The sequence below is a fragment of the Maylandia zebra genome, linkage group LG3, assembly GCF_041146795.1.
Source record: "Maylandia zebra isolate NMK-2024a linkage group LG3, Mzebra_GT3a, whole genome shotgun sequence".
Lineage (NCBI taxonomy): Eukaryota > Metazoa > Chordata > Actinopteri > Cichliformes > Cichlidae > Maylandia > Maylandia zebra.
Genome location: NC_135169.1, coordinates 30,539,558 through 30,565,410, shown reverse-complemented (window position 1 = coordinate 30,565,410; position 25,853 = coordinate 30,539,558). Strand labels below are relative to the sequence as shown.

Here is a 25,853-nt window from a genome sequence, read left to right as displayed (position 1 = left end):
CCACGCCAGAGAAGAGGCCCAGCTGGACCACAGGCGCCAGGTCCCACCAAGCGGCCACCAGGAGTGAGCCGGTACATACATGAGTGCCCAGCCCCAGACACCAAGAACCACCAACACACCAACGTCTGAGGGCATCAGCCACCGGCAGGGAGTGTGGTGAGGGGACATAGGACTCCATACATACTGAGATGTTCCCAGAGAGGTGGAGTCTAAGACCCAACCTGACATATAGACACAGACGTACAGGCACTCACAGACACAAACGTGTATTCCCACCCCCATATACACATAAGCATGCTCTCAATTTTTACAGCCCTATTAAAAAAATATCAGTCTGTACATGCTTCAGATAGCTTTTCTTCAAATTCTTTAATTCTCACTCTCTTTTGCACCTTTGTACTTTTGTGTTACTCGCAGCAACAACTCCACCTCATTGTTCGTCCATTTAAAAACTCGGTGCTTTTCCACGATATTTTGCCGCAACGTTTCAAAGAGCCAGAGAGTAAATAAACGGCAGACAGAACTGAGGCAGGTCGAATCGTCTTGTGTTTCACGCCAGCGCAGGACTGGAACGTAAGCGTTTTCGGCCGATTCAATGTGGACGCACAACTCTGTGAAAATGACTGAAAACAATAGTGTGGACGCGGAGCATTTTCAGATGAAAACACCGTTTTCAAATCTATCCGGGCTAGTTTGGACGTAGCCTTAAATTTCACCATGTAGTTTGAGTCATCATTGCAGACCTCCATGGTGTGATGCAGGTGTCAGAAAGCACCTGAACATGAGACACATGTCTCACCTCCAAGAAGCTCAGTCACAAACCTGTAGTAGACAGTTCAAGAAAGGAATTATTAATGTTGGAGTCAAATTGTTAAATGTTGTCATTGTGTTACTTAAATTTGTAAGTCTTAGTTCAAGCAGCATGATCAAAGACATTCCTTTGTCTCTGACCACCTCTCCAACCAGTTTGTTGGTGGGGGAGGCTGTAGCGTTTTATTATAAGGACATCTATGTGAGGGTTCTGTTTTCTTGCTTAGTGAACTTCCTGCCTTTATGACCCTTTTGGTAAGCAGGTGGTCACACAAACGCACCCCCAGACACAAGCATACACACTCACACACACACACACACACACACACACACACACACACACACACACACACGTGTATATATGAAATATATACAAAAATATGTGCATCAGGAAACCAAGCAAGAAACACAAATATAGCATTCATACGGTGGCTCTGTTTGCAGCTTTGCTCTGCTCTCCAAACATCAGACTGACAGTGTTTTGTATGTGTTCAGCTCGAACAGGTGTAAATTTTGGATTTGCTTTAATAGTTCTCAGTGGAAACAGTTTATAAAAGAGTCAGACAGAGTTTTATTTTACATTTCAGTTTTGATTTTAAAAACATTACTCACATTTCCCAGGAACCAGCCCACTGTGTGGTCACTGACACAGCTTACATCACCATGAAAACAGCAGCACGTATAATCTGAGAGAGAGGGCAGGACTTCCTCTTGCTTCATGCCCACTTCTGCTTAAGGACACTATTTCTGTTTTGCATTAGTGTAATGAAATACTTTAAATGAGTCAAGCTCAGCTTTGTCAGTTAAGAAAACCTTAATATTGTATGAATGTGTTTTCTTGGTTGTTTATAAAGTTCTGTGTCTCAGGTGGGCTGGAGCCTATCCCAGCTGATGAGAGGTGAGATACACCCTGGACAGATGACTGTATTTGTTCATAGAAATGTATTAATTGGATATTTGAAGCAATTTAATGATTTTGTGCAGCAGCCTTTAGTGCAACATTAGCATTTTGTGTCTTTTTCTGTATGTTTCTGTATGATGATGCTTCGATGCTGTGATTTGATGCTTCTAATGGTTTATGACAAATAGTATTCGGTGTGTGTGGTGTGTGAAGGTGCAGCCAGAGCTGTGTTCTTGTTGTGCTTTTGGCACGTAAGATAACCTAAAAACTTCACATTTAAAAGTTGTAATAATATTGTGATCTTATTTTGCCTTTTTAGCTGCTCAGTCGCGCTGATATTTGTATAATAAAACTTACTGCATGTCTGTTTTTGTTCAGTCTAGTTTTTATATTACAGGCCTTTTCATAAAGAAAGTACCTGATGTTTCTGCAGCAGCAGAGAGTATAAAGATGTCACAGCATGCTGTCGTCAGATCTTGTTAAGTTGCTATTTCAGTGAAAAAGGAAGGAAGCTGAGAGAAGAAGTTAAAAAACCTCTTTGTTTCCTTCTCAGCTCTTTGGTATCTGCTGTGCTGCTGCTTCACTCTCTCTCTTTACAGAAAGTTGTAGAAGTTTTCAGACGTGTCACTGCTGGATGTGAGGATGGGAGCCACTTTGCTCTGTGAGCTGGGCCTATTCTGTGAGTACATCACTGACTCCTATTGTTTGATTCATACTGATCCATAAACATGTTTTAGTAAGAAGAACAGAGCATCAGTCATTTGTACCATTGCAGGTCATGTGATCAGAAGACTCATGTTTTGTTATTAATATGTTTTTTGATGGTTCACTCTAATCTGAGTCGGTGTGTGGAGCTGGTTTAGTTTATCTAAGAAAGATTTATTGTCATGGTTTGCTGTGTACCAGGCAGGATGTTGGACCCAAGTGTAGAACTCGTAAACAGAGGAGTAAACTCAAAACGATAGCTTTAATGCTGGAAAACTTCTCATCCATATACAAAGCAAAACTAGAAACTCAAATACTAGAAAATAAGCCAGAAACTGAAAACTAGGAATAGACTTGGAACAGGAAAGAAACACACAGCATTATGAGTGTGCGACATGACAAATGACAGAAAGAAACACAGGACTTAACCCTCTGGGGTCCAGGGTATAATTGGCTGTTTTTGACTACTTTTGATTTTACTTCTATATTTCACCTTTAAAAACTGTTTATCTTGCTTCGATTGGTACCATTATTTTCAGCACAACCTTAAATATCTGAAATTTGAGGGTTTTTTTCATTTTGGTATACTATATTAGCACAATTGATCTAAATCCAGACAAAAAATTCAAAATCCGAGTAGAAAAAAGTTATATTTTTTACTGTAAAACCCACAAACATGTTTAACGAATCATTTTCATAACTTGAAATGCAAATAGAAATTGTACATTTCTAAAAATTATGCACAAGTTTTGCAAACAAAAGTCTTTAATACCATTTACCTAAAAATGCAGCCAAGGCCTCAGGCGTTTTTTATATAACCATTTAAATCTCTTTACAGAACAATCAGGTGTGCTGCATCAAATAAGAAGGCACACAAATTACTAGTGCCACTTCAAAAAATAGTTTATGTTCAGTATGAGACAGAGGAGAACACCACAGGCCTAAACCCTGCAGGTCTGACAGCAGGAGGTGCATCAGTCCAGTTTTCCATTTGGAGACAGCGTTTACACTGGAATCTGCCTTTGGTGACGTTTTTGGAGCAACTGTAACATTCAGCAATATAACTGACACACAGGACAATGAGAGGATGGGGAACAGGTGACAACACAGGCGGGACAAATCAGACCTAACAACACAAGGGAAGCAAAACCAGACACACTGCACACAGGACAGGGACTATCAAAATAAAACAGGAAACATACGACAGGCACAGAAGCACAACCTTGACACTGAACAGAGAGAACACGAAGCACAGGCACAGGAGTGACAAACTGCGACATGAGATACGACTGACTGGGGAACATGAAAATAAACATGAAGAGCTACATTCTGTAGACATACATGAAAACCTGATGATGTTTAAGTTTTGTTTTTTGTTTTTTTCTCTTGTTATTTCAATTATATTTGCATGTTTGAAATAAAATTCTTTCTGTCTGTCTGTCTATCTATCTCTCTATATATCTATCTATGACAGAACTAAACATGAGGGGCACAAGAACAAAACCCAAGAACTAGAAATCACAAAACAAACAACAACTAAAGCTAGAACTACAGATCCACAAACAATAAGACTAGTATTAATAAACCAGGGGTAGGTACCTGGTTGCCTTTGGTTGTGTTTGATTTAGTTATGTTTCACTTAGGTCTTCTGTGTTAGTCTGTCATGTTTCCTGTCTTCTGGTTCATGTTTTCAAACTTGTGTTGTCATCCTCTGTTTCCTGTTTTATGATGATTGACAACCTACAGAGACATATTTGAGTGTTGATACTTTGATAATGTCTGAAGTTTCTGTCTTTATTTTAGTGCTCTGTACGCTTCTCTGCACTGGACACGCTCAAGGTGACACAACACTTTTCACTTTTTTTGTTTTTCTTTTTCATTTATCTTACTTCTGTTTACATACTACTGTTTCAGTCTTAAGCACTTTACATTTTTCTTTTTATTTATTTATCTATATAACTATCACTATCTTTATAATTTTGTGAATATAAACTAAGGTTGTGGCTTCAATAGTACATGAAGTGTTTCAGATTGTTAACTGTGTGGTTGTGTTGGATTCTAGATGCTGTGCTAACTATTGAACCCAAATCGTCCAGTTTTTTCATTGGAGAGTTTGTTACCTTCAAATGTGACATGAATGAAGGAGAAGACACTGACTGGTTTTACAAAATCAACGGGGATGGTCAAGAAGTTTTCTCCTACAGGACAAACAAAGACTCCAAATTAGAAATTACATCTACACGTGACAGTGGTGAATATCAGTGCATTGGTGACAGGAAGAGCTCACGTGATAAAAAGATCAGTAATACTGTCTCTATAACTGTATTAGGTAAGTCTTCAGTGACCGACAGCATAAATGTATGATCCCTGTTCAAATACTCAACTGAACAACATTTAATTAAATTTGTCATTGAAACTTGAACTTTAACCAGGACCAGTGTAAAGTCAGTGCGACAATACTCACAAGTTGTCATTAACAAAATTAACAAATTGAGTTTTAACAACAGAGTCAATCGTGGATGAAATTAAATTTAATTACATTTCTAAAGGAAAAGAAGAAACATGAAAAGCTTCATGAAGTTTAAAGTGATGATGTTTCTGTTATCTAAACCAACTAACCAGCATTAGTTTACATTCAGGGCCATAGAATGGACAAACATTTAGACTACGGTTATTTAGAGATCAGCAAATATTAATGTAAATATAAACTGTATTTTTTTTAATGTTCTTATGTTGTTATAATGAAAAACACATATTTATTTTTCTTCCTCTTTCATAACATTAGATAAACCCAGGGCCACACTGACAGCAGGAACAACAATCATACCAGTAGGGGGCAGTGTGACACTGACCTGCTCTGTGCAGAGCTCTGATGGATGGAAATATGAGTGGTTCAGACGAACCCAAACAACCTCTGAAGTTCAAATCAGAGATCAACAAAACAGAGATATCATAGTATCTGAAGGAGGAATCTACAGCTGCAGAGGAACAAGAGGAAACCCAGTTTACTACACTGATAGAAGTGATGATGTCACCATTGAGAAAACCTGTGAGTTCAGTATTTCTTTTTAAAAATGTATTTTTTTGATTTCATGTTTCTGTTTGTATCTCAACTGTTAATATGTGTAAACAGTTTCCAATAAAGTTGTTGTAAAACAACAACCCAACTGGTTTCAGATATTCAGAGGTGAGACGATCACTCTGACATGTGAGGTGCAGGAAGGAGGTGAAACCACTGAGTGGGAGTATGAATGGAGAGGACCCAGGACACCCACACAGTGGACACACAATAATGATGTGACATTCAGAGTTTCTGAGTCCAGCAGTGGCCGGCATCACCACTGTTTTATTCAGAAAAAAAACATTGCATGTAGTTTTTATCATAACTCTGGTTTTACGTGGCCTATCAACACAATTTAAAAACTGGTATATAGTTTGAAGTCCGCACGTTCGACCCAAGTTGAAATGGAGACTCTGGGCCCGTCAACCACAGAGGGTTAATCAAAAAGCCTTAAGTTGGCTAGTTATGTAATGGGCTAATGTTTAAAGCTTTGACTTGAGTAAAGTAACTCATATTACTGCTACTGCTAAGTAATGTTAGCAAAGTTCACAGGATATTCCATAAATCTCCATGCCGTAACTAACTGTATAATAGCGCTGCCGTATTGTATCACACTCAGTGCATTTCAATCACTTCTTCAGTGTGATAGCTAGCAAAATAATAATCATAATTTTTAAAAATAGCATGTGTAAGGTACACTTACTGGAAAATGATTTACTAGGACTCACCTATCATGCGACTGGAGAGCGCAAACTACACTGTAAACCCGAATGTTCAAAGTAATTAAACAGATTAAGTAGTGTATACTCAAAGTCTTTAAAAAGTTCTGTTAACTTAAATATGTCAAGTTCGTATAACATGTTCTTCTTTTTGAGTAAATGAAACTAATAATATTTGATTGAATTTAACTATTTCTATATTAAGTAAGCATCACTTAAAATAATAACTTAAGCACAACGTAACACAGTTAAGTTAGGACATATAAGAATGGTAAAGTCCTGTTATTTTTGTTGTTTCAAGTAGGTAGGATTTAATAATAAACTTAATTTATGTAGCACATGCTAAAATACAATAAAATCTCAAAGTGTTTCACCAAATAAGTAAAATCAAATTGTCTTAAATGCATTAGTGGAAGACAAAATGTATTTATTTTAATATTCATTGTTTTATCACTGTGTCCTACATATATATTTTTAATTTTTTCCGTAAGTGTTGAGCAGCTGCAGGAATCAATTTTTATTCCGAGTTAATCTCTGATTCACCCTCCGAAGCGGAAGGCGGCGCTAATGAGCATTAATACGAAACACAGAAGAAGTAAAGGTATATGGGCGGGAACAGCACCAAAGAGGCAACACGGACGACTGGAGAAAGTTGGACCTAAAGGCAGCAACTAGCATCACTGGACTTACAGTAAGTTTTCAATGTTGATATTAGTTTATTGTTAAAATACGAATATTTAGTTGTATTTTGGGTGCGTGTCGAAAAGAATAGCAGAAATGTCGGTCCATGTTTTTTATGTGCTTTGCTGCTCTCCCCGAAGGAAACTTTGCGCTTGCAAAGCTAGCATTAAGTTGTTGTAATGAGGGTCGCAGGCTGTTTAAAAAGTTAGATACTACTTGCTCTAGAGGTGGCGCCCGGTCGCCTAGTATGAAACAAAGTATTTTAATCTCTCTAAATTTTTAAACCCCCTCTCATGACTCAGAATAGTTGGGTCCAAACAAGCCCGTTGTCCCTGCAGTTACACAACGGAGATGCCTGTCTGCAGTGAGAGTGCTTTCAAGCAGTTTTCTTGTTAGAAACGCTATATTTTAAACTATATGTGCAGGGTTAGGGTTGTGAAGGAGCTCTTGGACCTCTGGCCTGCTCGAAAAATGGAGTCTGAGGTAATATGGATCAGCTCTGTTTAAAATGAAAATTGTAATTCTTACTCATGTGGCAGCTTTTTGCTGCTTTATAAAGATGTGCGAGATTCTTCAAATTGAACTGTATTGTCCTTCTGCTGTAGTTGTATGCAGAGTTTCAGCGGATTACAAATCAGAACCTGCCCAATACATTCTACGCTGAACTTGACCGCCATCTTCCTCGACTGATGACCTTATTCAGCCAGGGCATCAAAAACTGGGAAGACAGCAGATGCCCTGGTTGAAATTCTAAGAATTCACAATGAACAGGTAATAATAGATTGTTACACATTTCATAGGTTGAACCAGTGGAACATTGGACAGGTTCAATGATTTAAATGAGCTTTTTGAATTTTGCTATTACTCCACTTTGTGTTTGCTATTTGTCTGACTGTATTAAAGATGTGAACAGGTTATTTGTGGACATATGTTCTGATTTGACTGTTGTTTTTGTTGTTGTTCAGTAAACTCACCAGTATATAAAATTCTGTTTTTATCTGGAAATAGGAAATCCATGATATCCACACCAAGTGCACTACCGTTCTCCCTGCCCTTCCTGTCTATCTGCATGAGGATGTCTCTGGATTTTTCAGAACCTGCACTGTGAGTGTCCTTAAGTATCTAACAGATACTACTGTGTATATAAACAGTGCATCAAAGTACAAACATGTATTTTGATGCACTCTTTGGACTTACCTTTGTTTAGTCTACTCCTGTGTATTTCCTTTAGCTTAGTTTCAGTCTATCTCACACCACTTGATTCTCTGGTGAATTAGCTGATTTATGTGTGCAGAACATGGATCTTCTGTTTTTCACCTCTTACAGTGAGACTCAGGTCTCCCTTGTAAAAGAGGTATTGGATCTCAGTGGGAGTTGGTAAAATGAGAAATTATATGTCGTCTGTTGTATTTCTTGGGTTAGATTGTGATTAGTATCTCTTTTTCATTAATTCAGGACGAATCTGATGAGTTGGAGCTTGATGGTGTTGAAGTGGCCCTCTTCACTGTCATCAGTGACCATGACACAACAAGTCCAGTTCACTACCAACCTGTGAAAATCTCTGTCGTCATTGAAAGTGATGCCGTGTTCAGTCTCCCCAGATTTGGTGAAGCCTTCCTAGTAATGTTTGGACTGATCTATGCACTTCACCACAGCTACCCCAAAGCCCTGACCAACACTTTAGAATTTACTCAAAAGATTTTATTTGGTCTAGAAAGTGGTAAACTGTCACCCAGGTTACAGACCCTCAAGAATGACTTGGTTATGTAGGAACTCATCTGAAAGAAGGATGCAGGGTGAAGCATTATAAAAGGCTAGTTCAAAGTTCTCTCCTTTCATCTAAATAATGCCTCAAAACATTATTAGATTACTCTACAGGTGTTCAGCCAATAGGTCCAAACTATACAACGTGCCTTTGTTCTCATTAACATAATGCAAAGCAACACTAATGTTTTGTATGTTTTAATGTTTTTCGTAATACTATTTCCAAAACATTGTGGGCTGCGCAAGATGACCTAAATTTCACTGTTTGATACTGGTTAATGTAAAACAAATAGCATTGTAATTCACTCAAATTGCTGCCTTGTTGTCTTATTCAGATATTAGCCAGAGAGCCAAAAGCACATTTTGATATTATTAATTATTATTTTTCATTACTCTGACAGTTTTCCTGACTAAACAATTTTTGGTCTACTTATTTTAATTTATAAATGTTTTTGTTAATTATTTTTAATTTATGTAATTTTTTTTTTTTAAATGTATTTAATTTCAACATAGTGCTAAAAGGGAGCAGGCAAGATACTGTTCAATGGCAGATGTTTATGACTTTTGCATATTAAGTTACCGATACTCAGTGTAATTGAGGCAATCAATTGCCTCAAAAATTTTAAGTTTTGGGTCACATGTTTTTAAGTATCAAGCAGTCAACATATTTGACTAACGTGTACTTAAAATAATGACAACACAAACTAATAAACATTTGAGTTTTGTTAACATAAAAATGTTGTAGTTGTGTACTTATTTTTTATAAGTTCTGTGAACTTATTTCTTTGAATTTGTAAACTTGAAACTTTAAGTCATATTAACTGCAAATATTTGAGTTGACCGTTCTCAAAAGATACAAGTACCATGTAATCCAAACTTTTATGTTCTGGACAAATTTGGCTTTTGAGTTGATCAACTCAAAAAAATTGAGGCAATCGATTGCCTCAATTTTTTTGAGTTCTGGTAACTTATTCGGGTTTACAGTGTACGCCATTGTTGTTTTCCATCAAATACTCATTAAAACAGCAACCTACAGGTATGTTAGCGCACTCATTCCTGACTGTTAGGGGGAGGGGCGGGGTCACATGTTGAAACAGACAGAGGTGCAAGGCAGCACATTTTGCAACTCATTTTATTTTTCTATCTGATAAGAAAACTATTCAATCAGATAGTTATTTGTGGTGAAAGAAATACAGTTACACTTCCAAGCACTTTTAAGCACCACATCTGAAATTCAAACTGTTGAGTCTGTGTTTCCACAGGCCCCACTAGTTTAGAGACTTATTCCTCATGAAGAACGGAAAACAAGACCGTTCTTCATGAACATCTTCAACCAGTCTTTAACTCGCTAACGAGGGAGAGCTTTGGTCAGAACCAGGCAGTGGAGCAATGCTCCTCACCTGTCTCTAGCCCAAATCCTTCAAAGAGCAGCTCTCCTCGCAGCTATTTATTCCCATGACAGTTACAGTTTACACAATACAACACAACACCTCCTACCGTAAAACTCCCCAATGGTTCTAAGACAAGGCATTGTGTGTGTGTGTGTGTGTGTGTGTGTGTGTGTGTGTGTAAGCACCTGTATGCATGTGTATGCATGTGCAAAAAGAGTTGAAGTGAACAACATGCTTATTAACACCTCTTTTATCATTCTGATTTAAAAAAAATTAAAATAATTGCTCTCATACCATTTCAATTTGGCCTCATTCTTTCCTATGTGTTGTTGGAAACTGGAAATTTAAGAGGTAGTATACAAGATGTAAAATGAAGGCATACAACATCAGGGCAGTGTGATATTGACCTTTGTGTTGGGTTTAATATATATTTTCTTTCTGTCTTTGTCTAAACTCAACAGCAGATCAACCAAAGGCCCAAATAATGTCTGATATGAGAGACATCCCAGTAGGGGGCAGTGTGACCCTGACCTGCTCTGTGAGCCCATCATCATCATCTGGATGGAAATATTACTGGTACAGAGATGAGAAATCCTCTGAAGCCCTGACCACACAAGATGCAGTTTTCCACTCAAATGGACAAATCAGTGTCTCACAGGAAGGACTCTACAGGTGCAGAGGAGGAAGAGGAAACCCAGTTTACTACACAGAGGACAGCCAGTCAGTCAGCATTGGGAAAACAGGTGAGTTTTTTCTGAACATGAATAAACAAACATGACTTTTATAAATCTACAACATATCTGGCTTCAGATATGCAGAGCAGAGGCAGTAAGAAGTATATGAAAAATACACAGAGTGGGAAGTATAAATAAAAAACTACAAAACATTGAAGGAAAAGTGTATTGAGGAAGCTAAAAATTTCACTGCATGATAGAGACTACAGGTGTAAAGAAAAACTGAAAAGTGCACAGCAGTTTTCTGCAGACTGGAGTAATTACTTCATTTTGACAGTATTAATTTTGTTCTCTAGACAATATTTAGATGCCAATATGATTCTACATATTGTCTGGCTCCATATCTATACATTACTATACATATCCATATGTATAGTTATTATTGTTAAAAATTTACACTGGGTGCAGAAAAATGCAAGAGCTCTTCTGAATTTAAACATTTTCAAAGTTTTACACCAGCGCTTTGCCATGTTTACTGTGTAAATACAACATGATAAAGTAGCAGTATAGTTTGTTTGTTTTTTTCTCTGCAGAACTGACATTAACTGTATTTGAATTACCAAGAGTGAATCAAAATATTGTGTCGGTTTAAAGAAAATCTTTGCTCTAGTTACTATAGCAACAGGAAACAATATGAATTACATAGACAAAAGGTAGGTTTTACTAGTCTTAGACTTCATGGCTCAGTTGCCATGCAGTAAAAGTAATTGTATATTGCACTGCACTAGCTGGAACCTATCCTGGTCCTTTCTGTTACAGTGCGTTCACACCGAATGCGATAGACGTGACCAAAAAGCGCCAGACACCCCTAGCTGATCTCGTGCACATTCGCACCTCGAAGCGCGTCCAAAGCGAACTGGTCGCACGTGAAGCGGAAATGTGGGAGGAAGTAGTGTCAGACACAGTAGCGGTTTTTGATACGAGCAATACGGGCGGTTGCCCGGGGCGGCATCGTGGTGGGGGCCGGCATCACGGGCATCGGCAAAAAATAAATAAATTTGCTCGTACTCATGCTGCCCTGATGTCATGTTAGCGCATATAGAGATTGACAGACCACGTGACTTTCGCGCATTGCCTTGTGGGTACGAGTGGCAACAAAATCAAAACACTGCATCAAGCGCTAGCATTTCCAGCACCGGTAATTATTAATTCTATGGTTTTAATCCCTACTTGCATTTTATTTGCCCCAAAAACAGTTATGTACAAAATGAGGTCCGTACAAAGACAGACTTGACGAAAAGGCAAAAAAAAAGTACGAGGAAAAAATCAAAGGAGTGAAAGGGTTAGACCCATACGAGCATACAGAGTGGAGTAAGGACGTTAGTGTGCTGCCCAAGTTTCATCACACACATATTTATTATTATATGGTCCAAAGTGTGAGTGCATACACTCACAAAATGTTTGGTAACTTAAGATCCCAGCCCAGGTCCAGTTTACTTTGGTGATTTGGACTATTCCATTTCACAGCTGTTGTTAATTTTTTTTCCTTTATCTCCTGTACAGGCCAACACAATCTATGTGTCGTTTCAGGTTGTAGTATTACACAACATTTTCAGATCTAATAGAAATAAAATATGTGTTTTGTAATTCATTCATTTTATTGTCTTTATTTATAACTGGCATTATTGTTTCATTCTATTATACAGTCTTACAGGAAAGAGGCAAAATTGTAAAAATCCATTATGCTTTATTAGCTGCTTCGGTGAAAAACAAATCAACAATGCAAAAAAAAAAAACAATATCAAAACAACATACTGGAAAACAGTTATTCATCACTTGATTGCTTCAATACAACACTTGGGCACATATATGCAGGATGTTTCGTGGCTGTTTTGATATCGCTCTCTCTCTTAACCGATCAAATCTCGCTGTGGTAGCAGCTTTAAACTCGGTATGACCCCGGTTGATAGAGGGTGCCCAGTCTGGATCGCATTCCAGCATTTTGTAGGCTGGTTTTCCTACAAAACACTAGTGGTATGCGATACTGCATATTTTGGTATCGATCCGATACCCATTAAATACGGGCAAGTATCGTATTGGTATTGGTAAATATTAATACCAATACCAATACTTTTTAATAAATAAGGTGGATGTGTCATTGAATTGCTTAATCTTAATTAATTTTCATGACCTTAAGTGTTTTTGTGTCTTTATTATTAAATAGCTGAAACCCAGGACATAATTAGGACAAAGTTTATAATTAAATAGAAAATGCTTTTTTAATGTAGCTGGTCTGCGATGCCACTGCAAGTGAGATGGACTCACCTGCACTGCATCTAAAGTCACGCCTCGCCAGCTTAAAATCTGTGCTCTGCTTGTGTTGTTGTTGTTGGTGATGTGTACGGCCGGCAGCGGGAGCGCTGCAGCCGTTGAATGTACTGTTACAGCAACCATTGCATTTTTGTAAGGGTGGAAAACCCTGGGGAAGGACTGGCTCAGGGTGAACCAGAGGTTGGTGCGCCAGCGGGACCTGCCAAGCTGCAGACCGAGGTGCGCGGGGGTACTTCCACGCCCGAGGGTGGCATGCTCTCCTCCAACAGAGGCCAGCACGCAGCGTTGTCCTGCATGCCGGCCGCCTGCCCAGCTGCCTGTGAGCCCCCGCTCACTTCAACGCCTGCTGCGCCGCAGCTGTTTGTTGAGCTAAGTCACTGGCAGTGTTGGTCAAGTTACTTGAAAAAAGTAATCAGTAACTAATTACTGATTACTTCCCCAAAAAAGTAATCCCGTTACTTTACTGATTACTTATTTTCAAAAGTAATTAATTACTTAGTTACTTTTTAAAAACACGATTTACAACCTGAAGAGGTGATAAAGCGATAGATCTTTCAGCCCAATTCTACTTTTTCTGCATAATCCATCATACAAAATGTAATCAAATGGAAAAGTCTCTTTTTTTAACTTGTTTTATCAGTTTTAATCTTTTAACTTTATGCATCAAGCAAAAATGTAATTATATGCAACATTCTCTGACTTGAATAAATTAGTTTAACATTTAAACCTATTTTCTACACATTCCAGCACATAAAATAAAATATTTTTTGTGTTTACACTCACTCTTTCAAATAGATGCAAGTAAAACACAGCAGAAAATAAATAAAGTCAAAGACTAGCGGTCCTGTTGCTCTATTTTCACCTGTAAAGCAGGACTACAGTAGGCGGAGGTTTACCCTGGTGCAGGTGTGCCACGGTCAGTTGAAGGATACGGCAGTTTCTCTGTGAGTTTCCCATTACGTCGTTGCGCTCTTGGTGCTTCCTTGGAAGTTTAGGGGTTTTTTCCACTGTAAAAAGAAGTTTTCTTCCCACGCACGATGGACGCTAATGTTTTTGTCACTTTTTATGGAATCAAACTCAAAGTAAGGTCAGTACTTCCACGCTTTAAACGCTGCACGCTCATACTCTCTCCCACAATCGATATGTGATCCATTGTTGATCTGCAGACAGCTGTTGTCACTAACGGCGCACTCGCTTACGTCACTGTCGTGAGACATTCTCGCAAAAATCACGGTTTTAGTAACGCAGTAATGCAGCGTTCCTACGGGAAAGTAACGGTAATCTAATTACCGTTTTTGCAATAGTAATCCCTTACTTTACGCGTTACTTGAAAAAAGTAATCAGATTACAGTAACTGCCCGTCACTGGTCCAGCTCCGGGGCTGCCGCTGGAGGCGCGGGTGGCCCCCAGAACCACCTCGTCACCGGTGCTGGTGGATGTGCAGGCGACCGCCAGAGTGGACACTTCCCCGTGGCTGGGCAGGGGGCTGGGGCGCCAATTCCCCTGCCTGCTCGCCTCAGTCGGGTGAAGGGGGTATGTGGCAGGTTGGGTTCTGTGATGCTGCTGAAGGTGAGATGGACTCACCTGCACAGCATCTACAATCACGCCTCGCCGGCTTAAAACCTGTGCTCTGCTTTTGTTTTGTTTTTTGGTGGTGATGTGCATGACTGGCAGCGGGAGAGTGGCAGCTGTTGAATGTACTGTTACACACAGCAAAATCTCCAGTGTTAAATTAACACTGGAGATTTTGCTGTGCAGCAACGATGTAATTATTGCAAGAATAAATGATGCTGCAAAGCATGAAAATGCCATCGGGTCTGCCGTGGTGGTTTAGTTATCAAGTTGTTTTTGTTGGGGTTTTTTTAAAGAAAAATCTTAAATAAAAAGTGCACACAAATAAGTAAATAAGTTAAAAAGGGGGAGAGGGAGCAAAGTGTGCCTGCTCTGCGCTGACACAGGAGCAGCGAGTCTGGCGACCTTGCTGTTTTGTCTTTGCCGAAAGCACAGCATCGCAAACAACAGCAGAACTTAAAGTAAAGAATCGATCTCACCAGGCTAGTATCGATCCGATACCGATGCCGACTTGTTATCGATACAATCGATATTTGGATCGAGCCGCCCACCACTACAAAACACAAAAAACATTAGCCCGCAAAGCCGCATTGAACAAAGCAGCATAGTGCAACGAATTCAATTCAAATCAATATAAGACTTATTTGTAACCTACAAATAAGTCTTATTGCAAGAATAAATGATGCTGCAAAGCATGAAAATGCCATCGGGTCTGCCGTGGTGGTTTAGTTATCAAGTTGATCGATTCCTACAAATAAGTCTTATTTGTAGGTCAACAATTATGTTATGATAAATTACTTAATAACTACAACAAAAGACTTACCATTGTTGAAATGCTTGGAGCAGACTAACATGTGAGCTGGAGTGTTTTGGAAAATTATATTTGGTCTGCAATCCAGGCCATCCGTTGGCTCTTTGTTACTTCGGAAACGTGACTCGAACAATTTCTCTACCACGACATAATCCGATAAAAACCGATCACTTTACCCGTCGGCTTCCCGTGGCTGTCATGCGACCAGTGTTGTGCCAAAAAGTGATTGTGTCTGTGTATTTTTTATGTGTAATATCTTTACGTATGTTCGTAAATAGACTTCGGTGAACAGGTTTTACAAAGGGGTTATATAGAGAATTTAAAAAATATCTGTTTTTAAAGTATCTTTACAACTCTCTGCTATTGTACTTACATTATAACCAATCCGGTCCTTTATCCCCACTTAAAATATTTTTACAGAACTATTGTAATATTTGCTGCCATTTCTGCTGTCCTCTTGGCCAACTTACTCTTACAAAAGACATTTTTAATGTTAATGAGATTTTTTTAACTGCATAAATAAAGGTTATATAAAAGTCACTGCCAAAAACTGATTGTGGCTTCTACCTTGTTACACAGATGTTGTTTGTGGCTCAAGATGACTTTATGTCATCCATGAGGGATGCATTTGACATATGTTTCACATATTATAGCCCAACAAGTTACTTATAGCAGTTTAAATACGAGGAATCAGTTTTTGGCAGGCAATTACTTTTTGGCAAAACACCGGCTATAGCAGTTAATAATACAACAGCTTCTTGCCATTCTTTGAGTTTCTTTTTATCGCTGTTCGACTGTTTTCATGTAAAAGCTAGTGGTGGGCGGATCGATCCAAATATCGATAGTATTGATCCCAAGTCGGCATCGGTATGGGATTGATACTAGCCTGGTGAGATTGATTCTTTACTTTGAGTTCTGCTTGTTTGCCATGCTGTGCTTTCGGCAAAAACGAAACAACCAGATCGCTGGACTCACCGCTCCTGTGTCAGCGGAGAGCACTTTGCTCCCTCTCCCCCACTTTTATGTTTCGGTGTTGCACTGACACGTCACGTGACTTAGACACTTTGGGGGTTGTTAAGTTATTTACATATTAATTATATATATTTTTTGTTTTTGTTGTTGAGAATTTTAATGGTGATTTTTTTGTATTATAGTTTATCAACAGTATTTGTTTTAATTTGTTTACTGGTTTGCGTGCACTTAAGATAAAAAAAAAAAGAGTGCCACCACGGCAGACCCAATGGCATTTTCATGCTTTGCAGCATCATTTATTCTTACAATAATCACACGGTTGCTGTAACAGTACATTCAACTGCTGCAGCTCTCCCGCTGGCAGCCGTACACATCACCACCACCAAACCTGCAGGCTGCATGGTCCTGCGTTTCGGCACGCATGACCATGCAGGACCCCCGCGCACCTCGACCTCCGTCTCCAGCTTGGCAGGTCCCGCTGGCGTGCCAGCCTCCGGCTCACCCTGAGCCGCGCGCTGTCCACCCTTACAGTGATCACCCGGTTGCTGTAACAGTAGCCTACAATCAACGGCTGCAGCCTTCCTGCTGCCAGCTGTACACATCAACACCAAAAACAACAACAGCACAAGCAGCGCACAGGTTTTAAGCCGGCGAGACATCATTGTAGATGCAGTGAAGGTGAGTCCATCTCACCTGCAGCAGCATCGCAGACCACGGCCCGCCACAATAATAAAACATTTTTTTATTTAATTATAAATAAATTATTTCTCCTAATTATGTCCTGGGTTTTAACTAATTAATGATACCAAAGGAAACATCACAAAAAACACTTAAGGTCATGAAAATTAATTGCGATTTAGCAATTCAATGAGGCATCCACCTTATTTATTGAAAGGTATCGTATCGGTATTGGTATCGGCGATACTGGCCCGAATTTACTTGGTATCGGATCGATACCAAAATATGCAGTATCGCACACCACTAGTAAAAGCCTGTGTGCGCTAGTACCGCTTGCCACTTGTACCTATAATCCTTTGCGGTTTTACCCCAAAATGACGTCATATTTTCAATCTCTATTGGGAATGGTACAGGCACCGATTGGTTTTCTATCGCCCATTTGCTGCGAGGCGTCCTCCGTTTGCGAGGTGCGCCTGCTGCTTAGCGGCACAGGGAGGAGAGGGCGAGGCGGCGGGGGATTCTCTGACTGGCTGGAGCAGCATCTAATAACCAACTCGCAAAATAAAACAAAATAAAAACAAACCAACAAAATGATAGAGACTTATAATTTGCACCGATGTTTTTTCTATACACGAAAGGCGAGTGCGAGAGCCCTCGGTGTGCCTGCTGAAGTCAAAGTAAACTTTATTGTCATCTCCACTACATACAGTCCAGTATATAGAGAGACGAGACGACGAGGCAAGCAAACAAACAATAAATATAAGAAGAGTTAAAAAATATATACACACTTTAGGACTCGGGGTAAAGGGATCAATAACAATGTAAAATTTATAATTTACAGTTTGAGGATTTAAAGTCTCACACAACCTGTTGACAGAGGAGGGGCCGGCTGCTTCCAAATAGAGCACATTTCATTCATAATGTTGTAAATCCAAGCCCATTATGTATTCATGATTTGAATCCTGGGTTGTGTGAAATCAGTCACCAGGGCCCTATTTCAGGAAGCCGGTTTAGAAAACTCAGAGTGAAAAACGATACTCAGGGTTGAGTAACCCCGAACTGTCCAACTCGGAATATTCGGTTTCAGAAAGGCTGATAACAATTAGTTCAGTCAACGCGGAGTTGCTTTAACCCCAAGTTAAGCGCGCGCACGAGGATACATAAAGCCCTGATTAGTGGAGCACAGATTAAGCGAGTCACCATGGAGACGGAGGGAAAGAAGGCGCGGTCAATGTATTTTACAGCGCTTGAGGCCGAAATTCTGATGATGGCAGCATATGCCGATAACATGCAAATTATGCGGAAAAAAAGTAACACAGCCTCAGCTGCAAAAGAAAGGGAGCATGCATGGCAAAACATAGCCGACAGAGTCAATGCGTGAGTGTTAATTTAAACATTGATCTAGGGATTTCCACCCATTTGACACGTTATTTTATTTTATTTTATTTTTTATTTTATACATTTTATTTTGTGATGTGATTTGAGCGCAGGTGCAACCCAACAGGCCCCAAACGTTCCTGGCAGCAAGTAAAAATGAAATATAAAAATATAGTCCAAACAGGTAAGGTGTAATTGTATTATGAGCCATAGTGCTTGGTCTGTTTGTCCTATGTAAATCAATTGCAGTTAGAGGCTACATTAATTTTCTTTCTGTAAGCACTTATTGAAATTATCTGAGCACATTACAAGTACATATTTGCTTACTCTGTATGCTCAAATGCGACCCGTTATAGCCAACAGAAAAAAAGCGGAGGCCCGAAAAACAGGTGGGGGTCCTCCACCACCACCACTCACAGAGGCTGAGCAGTTAGCTTCCACATTTGTGATAATGTTGGCAGCATCACAGATGATCTTCACAGTGCAGAGAACACAAATTAGCATCCATTACTATAATGAAATAATTTGTTAGTTTGAAATGCTACAGGGAACTATGTACCTGTACATTAATGCTGTGGAAAGACTTCCTGTTCACATAGTCTCCTTCATTTACTGAAGGAGCAATGATTGGAATGTGAGTGCCATCTGTACAGCCAATCACGCCTGGGAACCGTGAGAATAAATGTAACATTTAAGTAGTAGTTCAAGTATCACCACATCATGAATTAAGTTTTGTTCATCCTGATACCTGCAATTTTGTGGAATCCCTCTTTGATAAATCTTGTGGGTCTATGACCGGGGAACACCACAAACGAGTACAGGAGACGTTTCAGTGCAACTGTAACATTCCTGACTGCCCGACAGACGGTAGCCTTGGAAACATGCTCAGCGTCACCAATATTATACAGAAAGCTCCCGTTTGCAAAAAACCGAAGTGCAATACAAATAATGTGTACAGAACTGAGAGGATGTCCGCGATGTGTCACATGAGCAATATTAGGCCTGAGGATGTTATTCAAATAAATTATAGATTGTGCTGAAAAACGGTAACGTTCACACAGGAAATCATCAGGAAATGATAAAATGTCCAAACGCGCTCTAATCACTCTCTCCCGGCGGAGAGCTCTGCGGAGGATTTGGGCTTCAACATCTACTGGCTCTTCAAGGAAGGAGCACGCCATGTCTGACACTTCCTACAGTCAGGTTTCCGACAAAGAGGCGGAGAAAGTCAGGGTTAGTTGAAGTAAACCTGCTAGGGGGCAGGTTAGCTTCACGGAGTGTGTCGTCATAGTAACTCACTCAGAATTAATCTAAACTCGCTTTGTGAAACCGAAAACCCAGAGTTTTCGTTAACTCAGGGTATACTTACTCAGAGTTTGCACTAAACCGGCTTCCTGAAATAGGGCCCAGGTCCTCAGTTTAGAAAAAAGAGAAAAGAAGAGGAGGAGAAATGAGCAAAAGATACCGGAAAGCTGATGTGTCATTGGATAATAGCAGGTCATTTATCCTGACAGTCAGACTCATAATCAGACTTACACTTTACTCATTAGAAAAATTTATTTGAAATAATATTAAGATGCTCAAACAGAAAAACATTAAACATAAATATAACTATTTACAGAGAGGTGGGAATAAAAAGGACCCAGCTTAAAGTGGAAGAGCCTCAGGGAGAAGGAGGAGAAAAATAAGAACATTGTTTCTGCCGTGGAAAGCCTGCTGCCTCATCAGAAAACTACTGATTGCTAGAATGAATGGCTTTGGCTGGACCTGCCCCTTTGAACTAGGTCAGAGCATCACATCACCAGGCCCCTGATTGGTTGTCGCGGTGCGACTTGACGCTGGAGTTCAGATTTTTCCAACTCGAGCGGTAGATGAGATAAGCGTGAATGCACAAAATGCACCACACAAATTGCAGCGTGGATTTTACTTTGTGCTTCAAACGTGTCAGTCGTGCTACTTGGCTCCGCGAATCAGGCAGAAAAGCGCTTTCGCGACGCAAATCTGCTTCTGAAGTTTCGCGTGACCCCCAGTCGTGCTTCATCGCGCTCCTCCATTGACTTTACATGTAAACCTGAAGCTCTGGTCGCGTCTATCGCGTTCGGTGTGAACGCACCATTACTGAAGGATATCCTGTCACTCTGGGCTCCAGGCTGGGCTGGACTGGGACAAAAAAATCAACCTTGGCATTTTTGGTCCATGGAGCCTACCATGATTGCTAACTAAACGTACACTTTAGCTATCAGCAGTGACTTGTGGTCAAAGTAGCCATTCATTTTTACCTGAATCTTTGAGTGTCTCCCTTCCTAATTATGCTTTTTTTGCTTTTATTAATGTTTTTATCATTTAACCTTCAGCCTTTGGGCTCGTGCCTACTATGCCTGGTATATCATTGGTTAGTTATATCTCCCACCTGTCAGTATATTTTATTTGTATTTATTTTATTTTATTAGTTTATTTACTTGTATTTATTATTGCTCTTAATTGGTTTCCATGAAGCACTTTGGCATACATCTGGTTTTTAAATGTGCTATATAAGAAAACTTGTATTGTAATTGTATTGTATGTCCCTCCAGGCCTGGAGCCAGAAACATCCAGTAACCAGGTCTCATAGACTCAGGAGGCTGTTCTTGCTAGCACCAGCCATAAAAAAGTAGATGGAGTGATATAATTAGGAAGCGAGATTCAAGGATTCCAGTTAAATGAATGCCTACTTTGACCATCAGCCACTGTTAATAGTGAACTGTCACATATATAAGTATGTATGATACGTATATCACGCAGGGCCACCTGGGCCAAAAGTGCCAGGGCCAATTTCTTGTCCAATCCAGCCCTACTAAAGGTTGAGAAGATAATTTTTTCTTTCTCATGTGATTTTCCATAGAAATGACAAACTAATCAAAATGATATGAGATAGGAGTGTTGAACAGGTGATGTGACATTCAGATCAAAGTTTCTTTTGTATCGCTATTCAGGTAAATAATCACCAGAGAGCAGGATGGTGTAAAACAAGTGCAATCTTTCACTTTTTATTAGGAATAGTGATATTGTAAATAGTACTATATTTTTATGTTTTAAAATGTTCCTAAATTATGTGGATGAATCTGTATAAATACGTCTAATTAAAGCCTGGTATTATTACAGCAGCACCTGAAAGCTCTTCATTTCTCACTCCTTTGATTGTTGGACTTGTTTGTGGAATTTTACTGATTCTTCTTCTGCTGCTGTTGTGTCGCTTCAAAAAGGGTGAGACCATTTTCTGAACTGAATATAAAGTAAATAATAAAATTCACATATGTAACTTCAACACTCCATGTACCAGAACAATTTACTATATAACACTGAAATTTTCTTTTCTTCCAGATTCATTCTTTACCAGGTTGGTTAAAATCTCCCCTCTCCTGTACTAGAAGTATATCCTGTGTTTCTTATTAAATCTACAGGTTTACTACTTTTTCTTTTTGTTCCACCAGAACTCGGAGCACAAATCAGAGCTCTGCAATGAACCACGTGATCAAGGATGAAGCTCAACACAGTCGACATAATTCTACTTTTCAAGGTCAGCCTGATCCATGACAAGTTTTGTTGTTGTTGCTTTTTTTATTTACTGACAGATTTTAAACTCCAAGTCCAATTTATCTGTTTCGAGTTTGCTGATTTAGAAGATGATTCATACATAAGAATTTCATTTTTTAATCTATCATTGGCTTGTTTTTGTAGGTGATGCTTGTGTTTATGAATCAATCAAAGACCACGATGACACACAAAATGGTAAAGTAGATACAGTAGCATTGACATATGAAGACTATGTGATTATTTATGTTTAAACATGGAAGTTTTAGAAATATGCAGCATACAGATAAGAAGAAAAAGAAGTTGGACACTTGGTCCTTCCGGTGTAACACAGGGTCAGTTCAACTTTAAGACCAGTCTGTCCTACAACCACTGTGAATCTGTTTTATGAATCCATCTCATTCCTCCTGACTGATTGTTTTCTAGTTTCACTTTTTGCTGGTGTTCCTGTCACTACTGGTAGTATGAGATGGTACACCACCTGCAGTCCATTCAGGTAGACCAGCTCGTTCAGGGCGACACATTTAGCGCACTCTCAGGAAAGTGCTGTGACATACTAGGAGATGATCTGTAACACAAGCAGAGCTGAGCATCAGGGCCATAAGGGCTTTAACCAAGCAGCATGTGCATGTTTCTGGTCAACTATAAGAAACAGACTCCCTGTTTATAACCTGAGAGACTAACATCCTTAACTAATACCACAGCACAGCAACGTGCCACTCAGGTGGACAGTAGCACAAAGGAAAACTAGAGAAAAATAAGTCAGGAGGGATAAGGAGAGAGCGATGACCTGTGGCCACCACCTGTACAAACACTTATTTTTTGGCAGTTGCCTTGTTGTTGCATCTCCAGTGCACCTCTTGTCACTTTGATTTGCACCAAAGCAGCTAAAACGGATTCAGATGGGTTTACACTTCCTAAATAGACAAATTGTTGTTCTTGATGTTTATCTCACTCTGTGTTATGTCGGTTTGGTAGATTTTGGTATAGTTCAATAAAATTCCTTTTTTTTTTTTTTTACCTCTGTACTATCTAGCATGTAGGTATGTAGATATGTAATAAACATTATTATTATATTAGTGTGAGTGTATTATTTTCACCTATAAGCATTGCATGTAATTAATTTCAACCCTGTTCTTATCAGAAATAAGAGAATAGAAGAAACATGTGAGGAGGCTGTTGATTAGATCAGATTATTGTTTTCAAAGGACATAAATGGTATGAGCTACATTCCCTCACTGGAATTTAGGTTCTGACAGAGATGGAGGAAAAGTGAAGAGTGATCCTTAAGGTTTGGATTTGAGCTTAGTGAAAGGGTCGTGCTGAGCAGGGATGAAGGAGGGTTGAGCTGATGTGAAACTGAATTGAGGGCTAACAGGTTTTCATAGAAATGTTTTTAAACATGACAGAAACATCTCATCTTTAATAGACCTTCAATAGGTTTAGATGATCAGTGTGGTGTCGACTGACAGAGATATGAATGTAATGAAAAATTAACACACTTCACCCTTTTTTTTTTATCTTGATCATCTGTCCATCCTCTTTCAGATGGCAGTGTGTTGTATGCACAGGTCTCCCACGATAGAGCTAAAACCAAGAAAGACAACGGTGAGTGAAGTAATAAGATTTTTTTTCTTTTTTCTTGTTTTTTATGCATCAAGCAATCCTCATTGACTACACTATTATTTCATCATTTTAAGAGGGTAGTGATGATATTGGTTACATAAATACATAAATTTCCCTCACTGGATTATAGAGTCACTGACTTTAATGACCAGGGGTGGAGGAGGGTTGAACTGAAGCTTTTTATCCTGATCATCTGTCCATCTTCTTTTAGATGACAGCCTGTTGTATGCACAGGTCAATTACAATAATGCGAAACCGAAGAGACACAAAGGTAAGTAAAGTAATCAAATAAGTACCTAATTTCATGCTTGCTTTGAGTTTTAATTATTTTTACACAAGAAGAAAAAGTTGTAAAAATAAATCAAGTTGTCACTTTGAACAAAGAGGCGCTTGCAATGACATTTGACAAATCATTTCTTTGCAGGGAAACCAGCTCCTGCAGCAGCTGATGAAACAGTTTATTCTGAAGTTAAATCACAAACAGCTCTGGGTAACTGTGCAGAAATAAAATAGCTTACATGTTGTGATTTGTTGCTGTAACGATGAACTCAAGTACTCAAGTTTTTAGGGAGTAAATTTAGTTCCAAATCACCTTTAATGACTGAATTATGCTGCATCATTTCTTTCAGATTAATAACAAGATCTGCAAAACCAACTGGATCAGTGACAAAACTGAGTTTCATTTGAATTTAAGAGAGCTTTAGAGAAATTGAGATTATGCACTGTTTTATAAGATAAAGTAAAATAAGTAAAATCTTTCATCATAATAGCCCAAGTGATAATCTGGCTTTGAGACCAGGATGCTTCGCACACATGAACATTCACTGAACTGCAAGTGTTGTTACATGTTCACTGCTAAATAAATAAAATAAATAATAAATAAATAAATAAATACAAATACAAATACAAATAAACAACATCTTGAAATCAAAATAATCAACCTACAGGGGGCTGAATTTTGATACACATCAAAGTGAAAAAAAAATGATGCAGACCATTTTGTTGAAATTTCATTGCACCGACTCAAAATTATACTGAGTAGTCAGTTTGTCTTCCATGGACTTGTATGCTTTCCTGACAATTTTGGAGCATACTCCACAAGAGATGATGGTGTCCTGAGGATCTCCTCCCAGATCTGGACAAGGGCATCTGAGCTCCTGGACAGTCTGAGCTGCAGCATGGCAGCTTTAGATGGAGAGGAGCATAATGTCCCAGTTGGATTTTGGTCAGGCGAGTGTGGGAACCAGTCAGTGGTATCAATTCCTTAATCCTCCAGGAACTGCCTGCATACTCTCGCCACATGAAGCTCGGCATTGTCATACCAGGAGAAACCCAGGACCCACAGGCACCAGCGTAGGATCTGACAATGGGTGACAAACTCTTGAGACTGTGCTAGCAAACCTGACAATTGCACGCATTGAACTGGCAACCTAGAGAAGCTAGACTGCCTGTACAACCTCTGTAGCATCCAGGGATTGTCTCATCTCATCCTACCAGTAACGATGATCACTCTAGCCAAAAGTAAAACTAGTGAAAAAGACAGAAAATATGAGAAAGGAAAAAATGTCAGTAACCTCTAGTTGTAAAATGATTCCTGATTTGGGATGCACCTTTTGTTAACTGCATGTTTTGCTACTTCACAGAGCAGAGATGTCTAAGTGGTGTGATGCTTTACTTGAATTAAAAGTAATTCTTTAATTTTTTTTTGAGCAGTGCATATTTACAGATGTTTTCTGTGTCTTGTCTAAAATCATTTGATGTGTATGATAAGCATACACATGTTTACATGTTTATTTTCTCCTGGATGAATTAAGCATCACTTGACATATTTCTATAAAATTGTTTTTCTTCTTTTAACAGTTTTAGGAAAAGATCAACTTTTTGTTCTTTTTATTTTAGGTAAGCTGCCTGCAGAGACAGTTTTATTTTCTGTCAGTGTCAAACTTAGTTCTTCCTCTCAGCTGTTACCAGGTGCTTGTTGTTTATTGCAGGGTGTTTAACTTACAAAATCAAGGCATATTAAGGTGACTGTTATTGTGAATTGTTGTTAAATAAACAAAACTGATTTAAATTGACTCAAATGCTTGTGTTCTAAACCAGCAAAGGAAGTAAAGTGGTATCAGATCATACATATCTTAGGGTGGGGATATTCATAAACCCCACAACTGTACATGGAAAGAAAAGGACAGAAATTATAACTTTATGTACAG

The 25,853-nt window shown here is 39.0% G+C and overlaps 1 protein-coding gene and 1 long non-coding RNA gene across 4 annotated transcripts; both read left to right on the top strand.

The window, feature by feature from the left end:
• Nucleotides 1–2,118: 2,118 nt before the first annotated feature.
• Nucleotides 2,119–25,682, top strand: LOC101474673 (Fc receptor-like protein 5). The gene is made up of 13 exons (XM_076881679.1): nt 2,119–2,390; nt 4,220–4,255; nt 4,479–4,745; nt 5,202–5,465; nt 10,494–10,775; nt 21,589–21,690; nt 21,808–21,823; nt 21,918–22,003; nt 22,165–22,215; nt 23,566–23,625; nt 23,855–23,914; nt 24,068–24,133; nt 24,273–25,682. Exons 1-13 carry the CDS (start codon nt 2,354–2,356, stop codon nt 24,275–24,277), a joined length of 1,332 nt encoding a protein of 443 aa, XP_076737794.1. The 5' UTR covers nt 2,119–2,353; the 3' UTR covers nt 24,278–25,682.
• LOC143416466 (uncharacterized) lies at nt 6,180–9,313 on the top strand. Of its 3 annotated transcripts, XR_013096835.1 has the most exons (5): nt 6,180–6,887; nt 7,303–7,360; nt 7,483–7,648; nt 7,886–7,981; nt 8,333–9,313. It is a non-coding gene; the product is annotated as an uncharacterized LOC143416466 (long non-coding RNA). The 3 variants fall into 3 exon arrangements; XR_013096834.1 differs by lacking the exon at nt 7,303–7,360 and having other exon boundaries at nt 6,184–6,887; XR_013096833.1 differs by lacking the exon at nt 6,180–6,887 and having other exon boundaries at nt 6,935–7,360.
• Nucleotides 25,683–25,853: the final 171 nt, after the last annotated feature.

Coding starts and splice junctions, on each gene's coding strand:
- LOC101474673 (XM_076881679.1), top strand. CDS start 2,354: ATGGGAGCCACTTTGCTCTGTGAGCTGGGCCTATTCT. Junction 2,391..4,219: donor CTGTGAGCTGGGCCTATTCT/GTGAGTACATCA, acceptor TCTTTATTTTAG/TGCTCTGTACGCTTCTCTGC. Junction 22,216..23,565: donor CCACGATGACACACAAAATG/GTAAAGTAGATA, acceptor ATCCTCTTTCAG/ATGGCAGTGTGTTGTATGCA.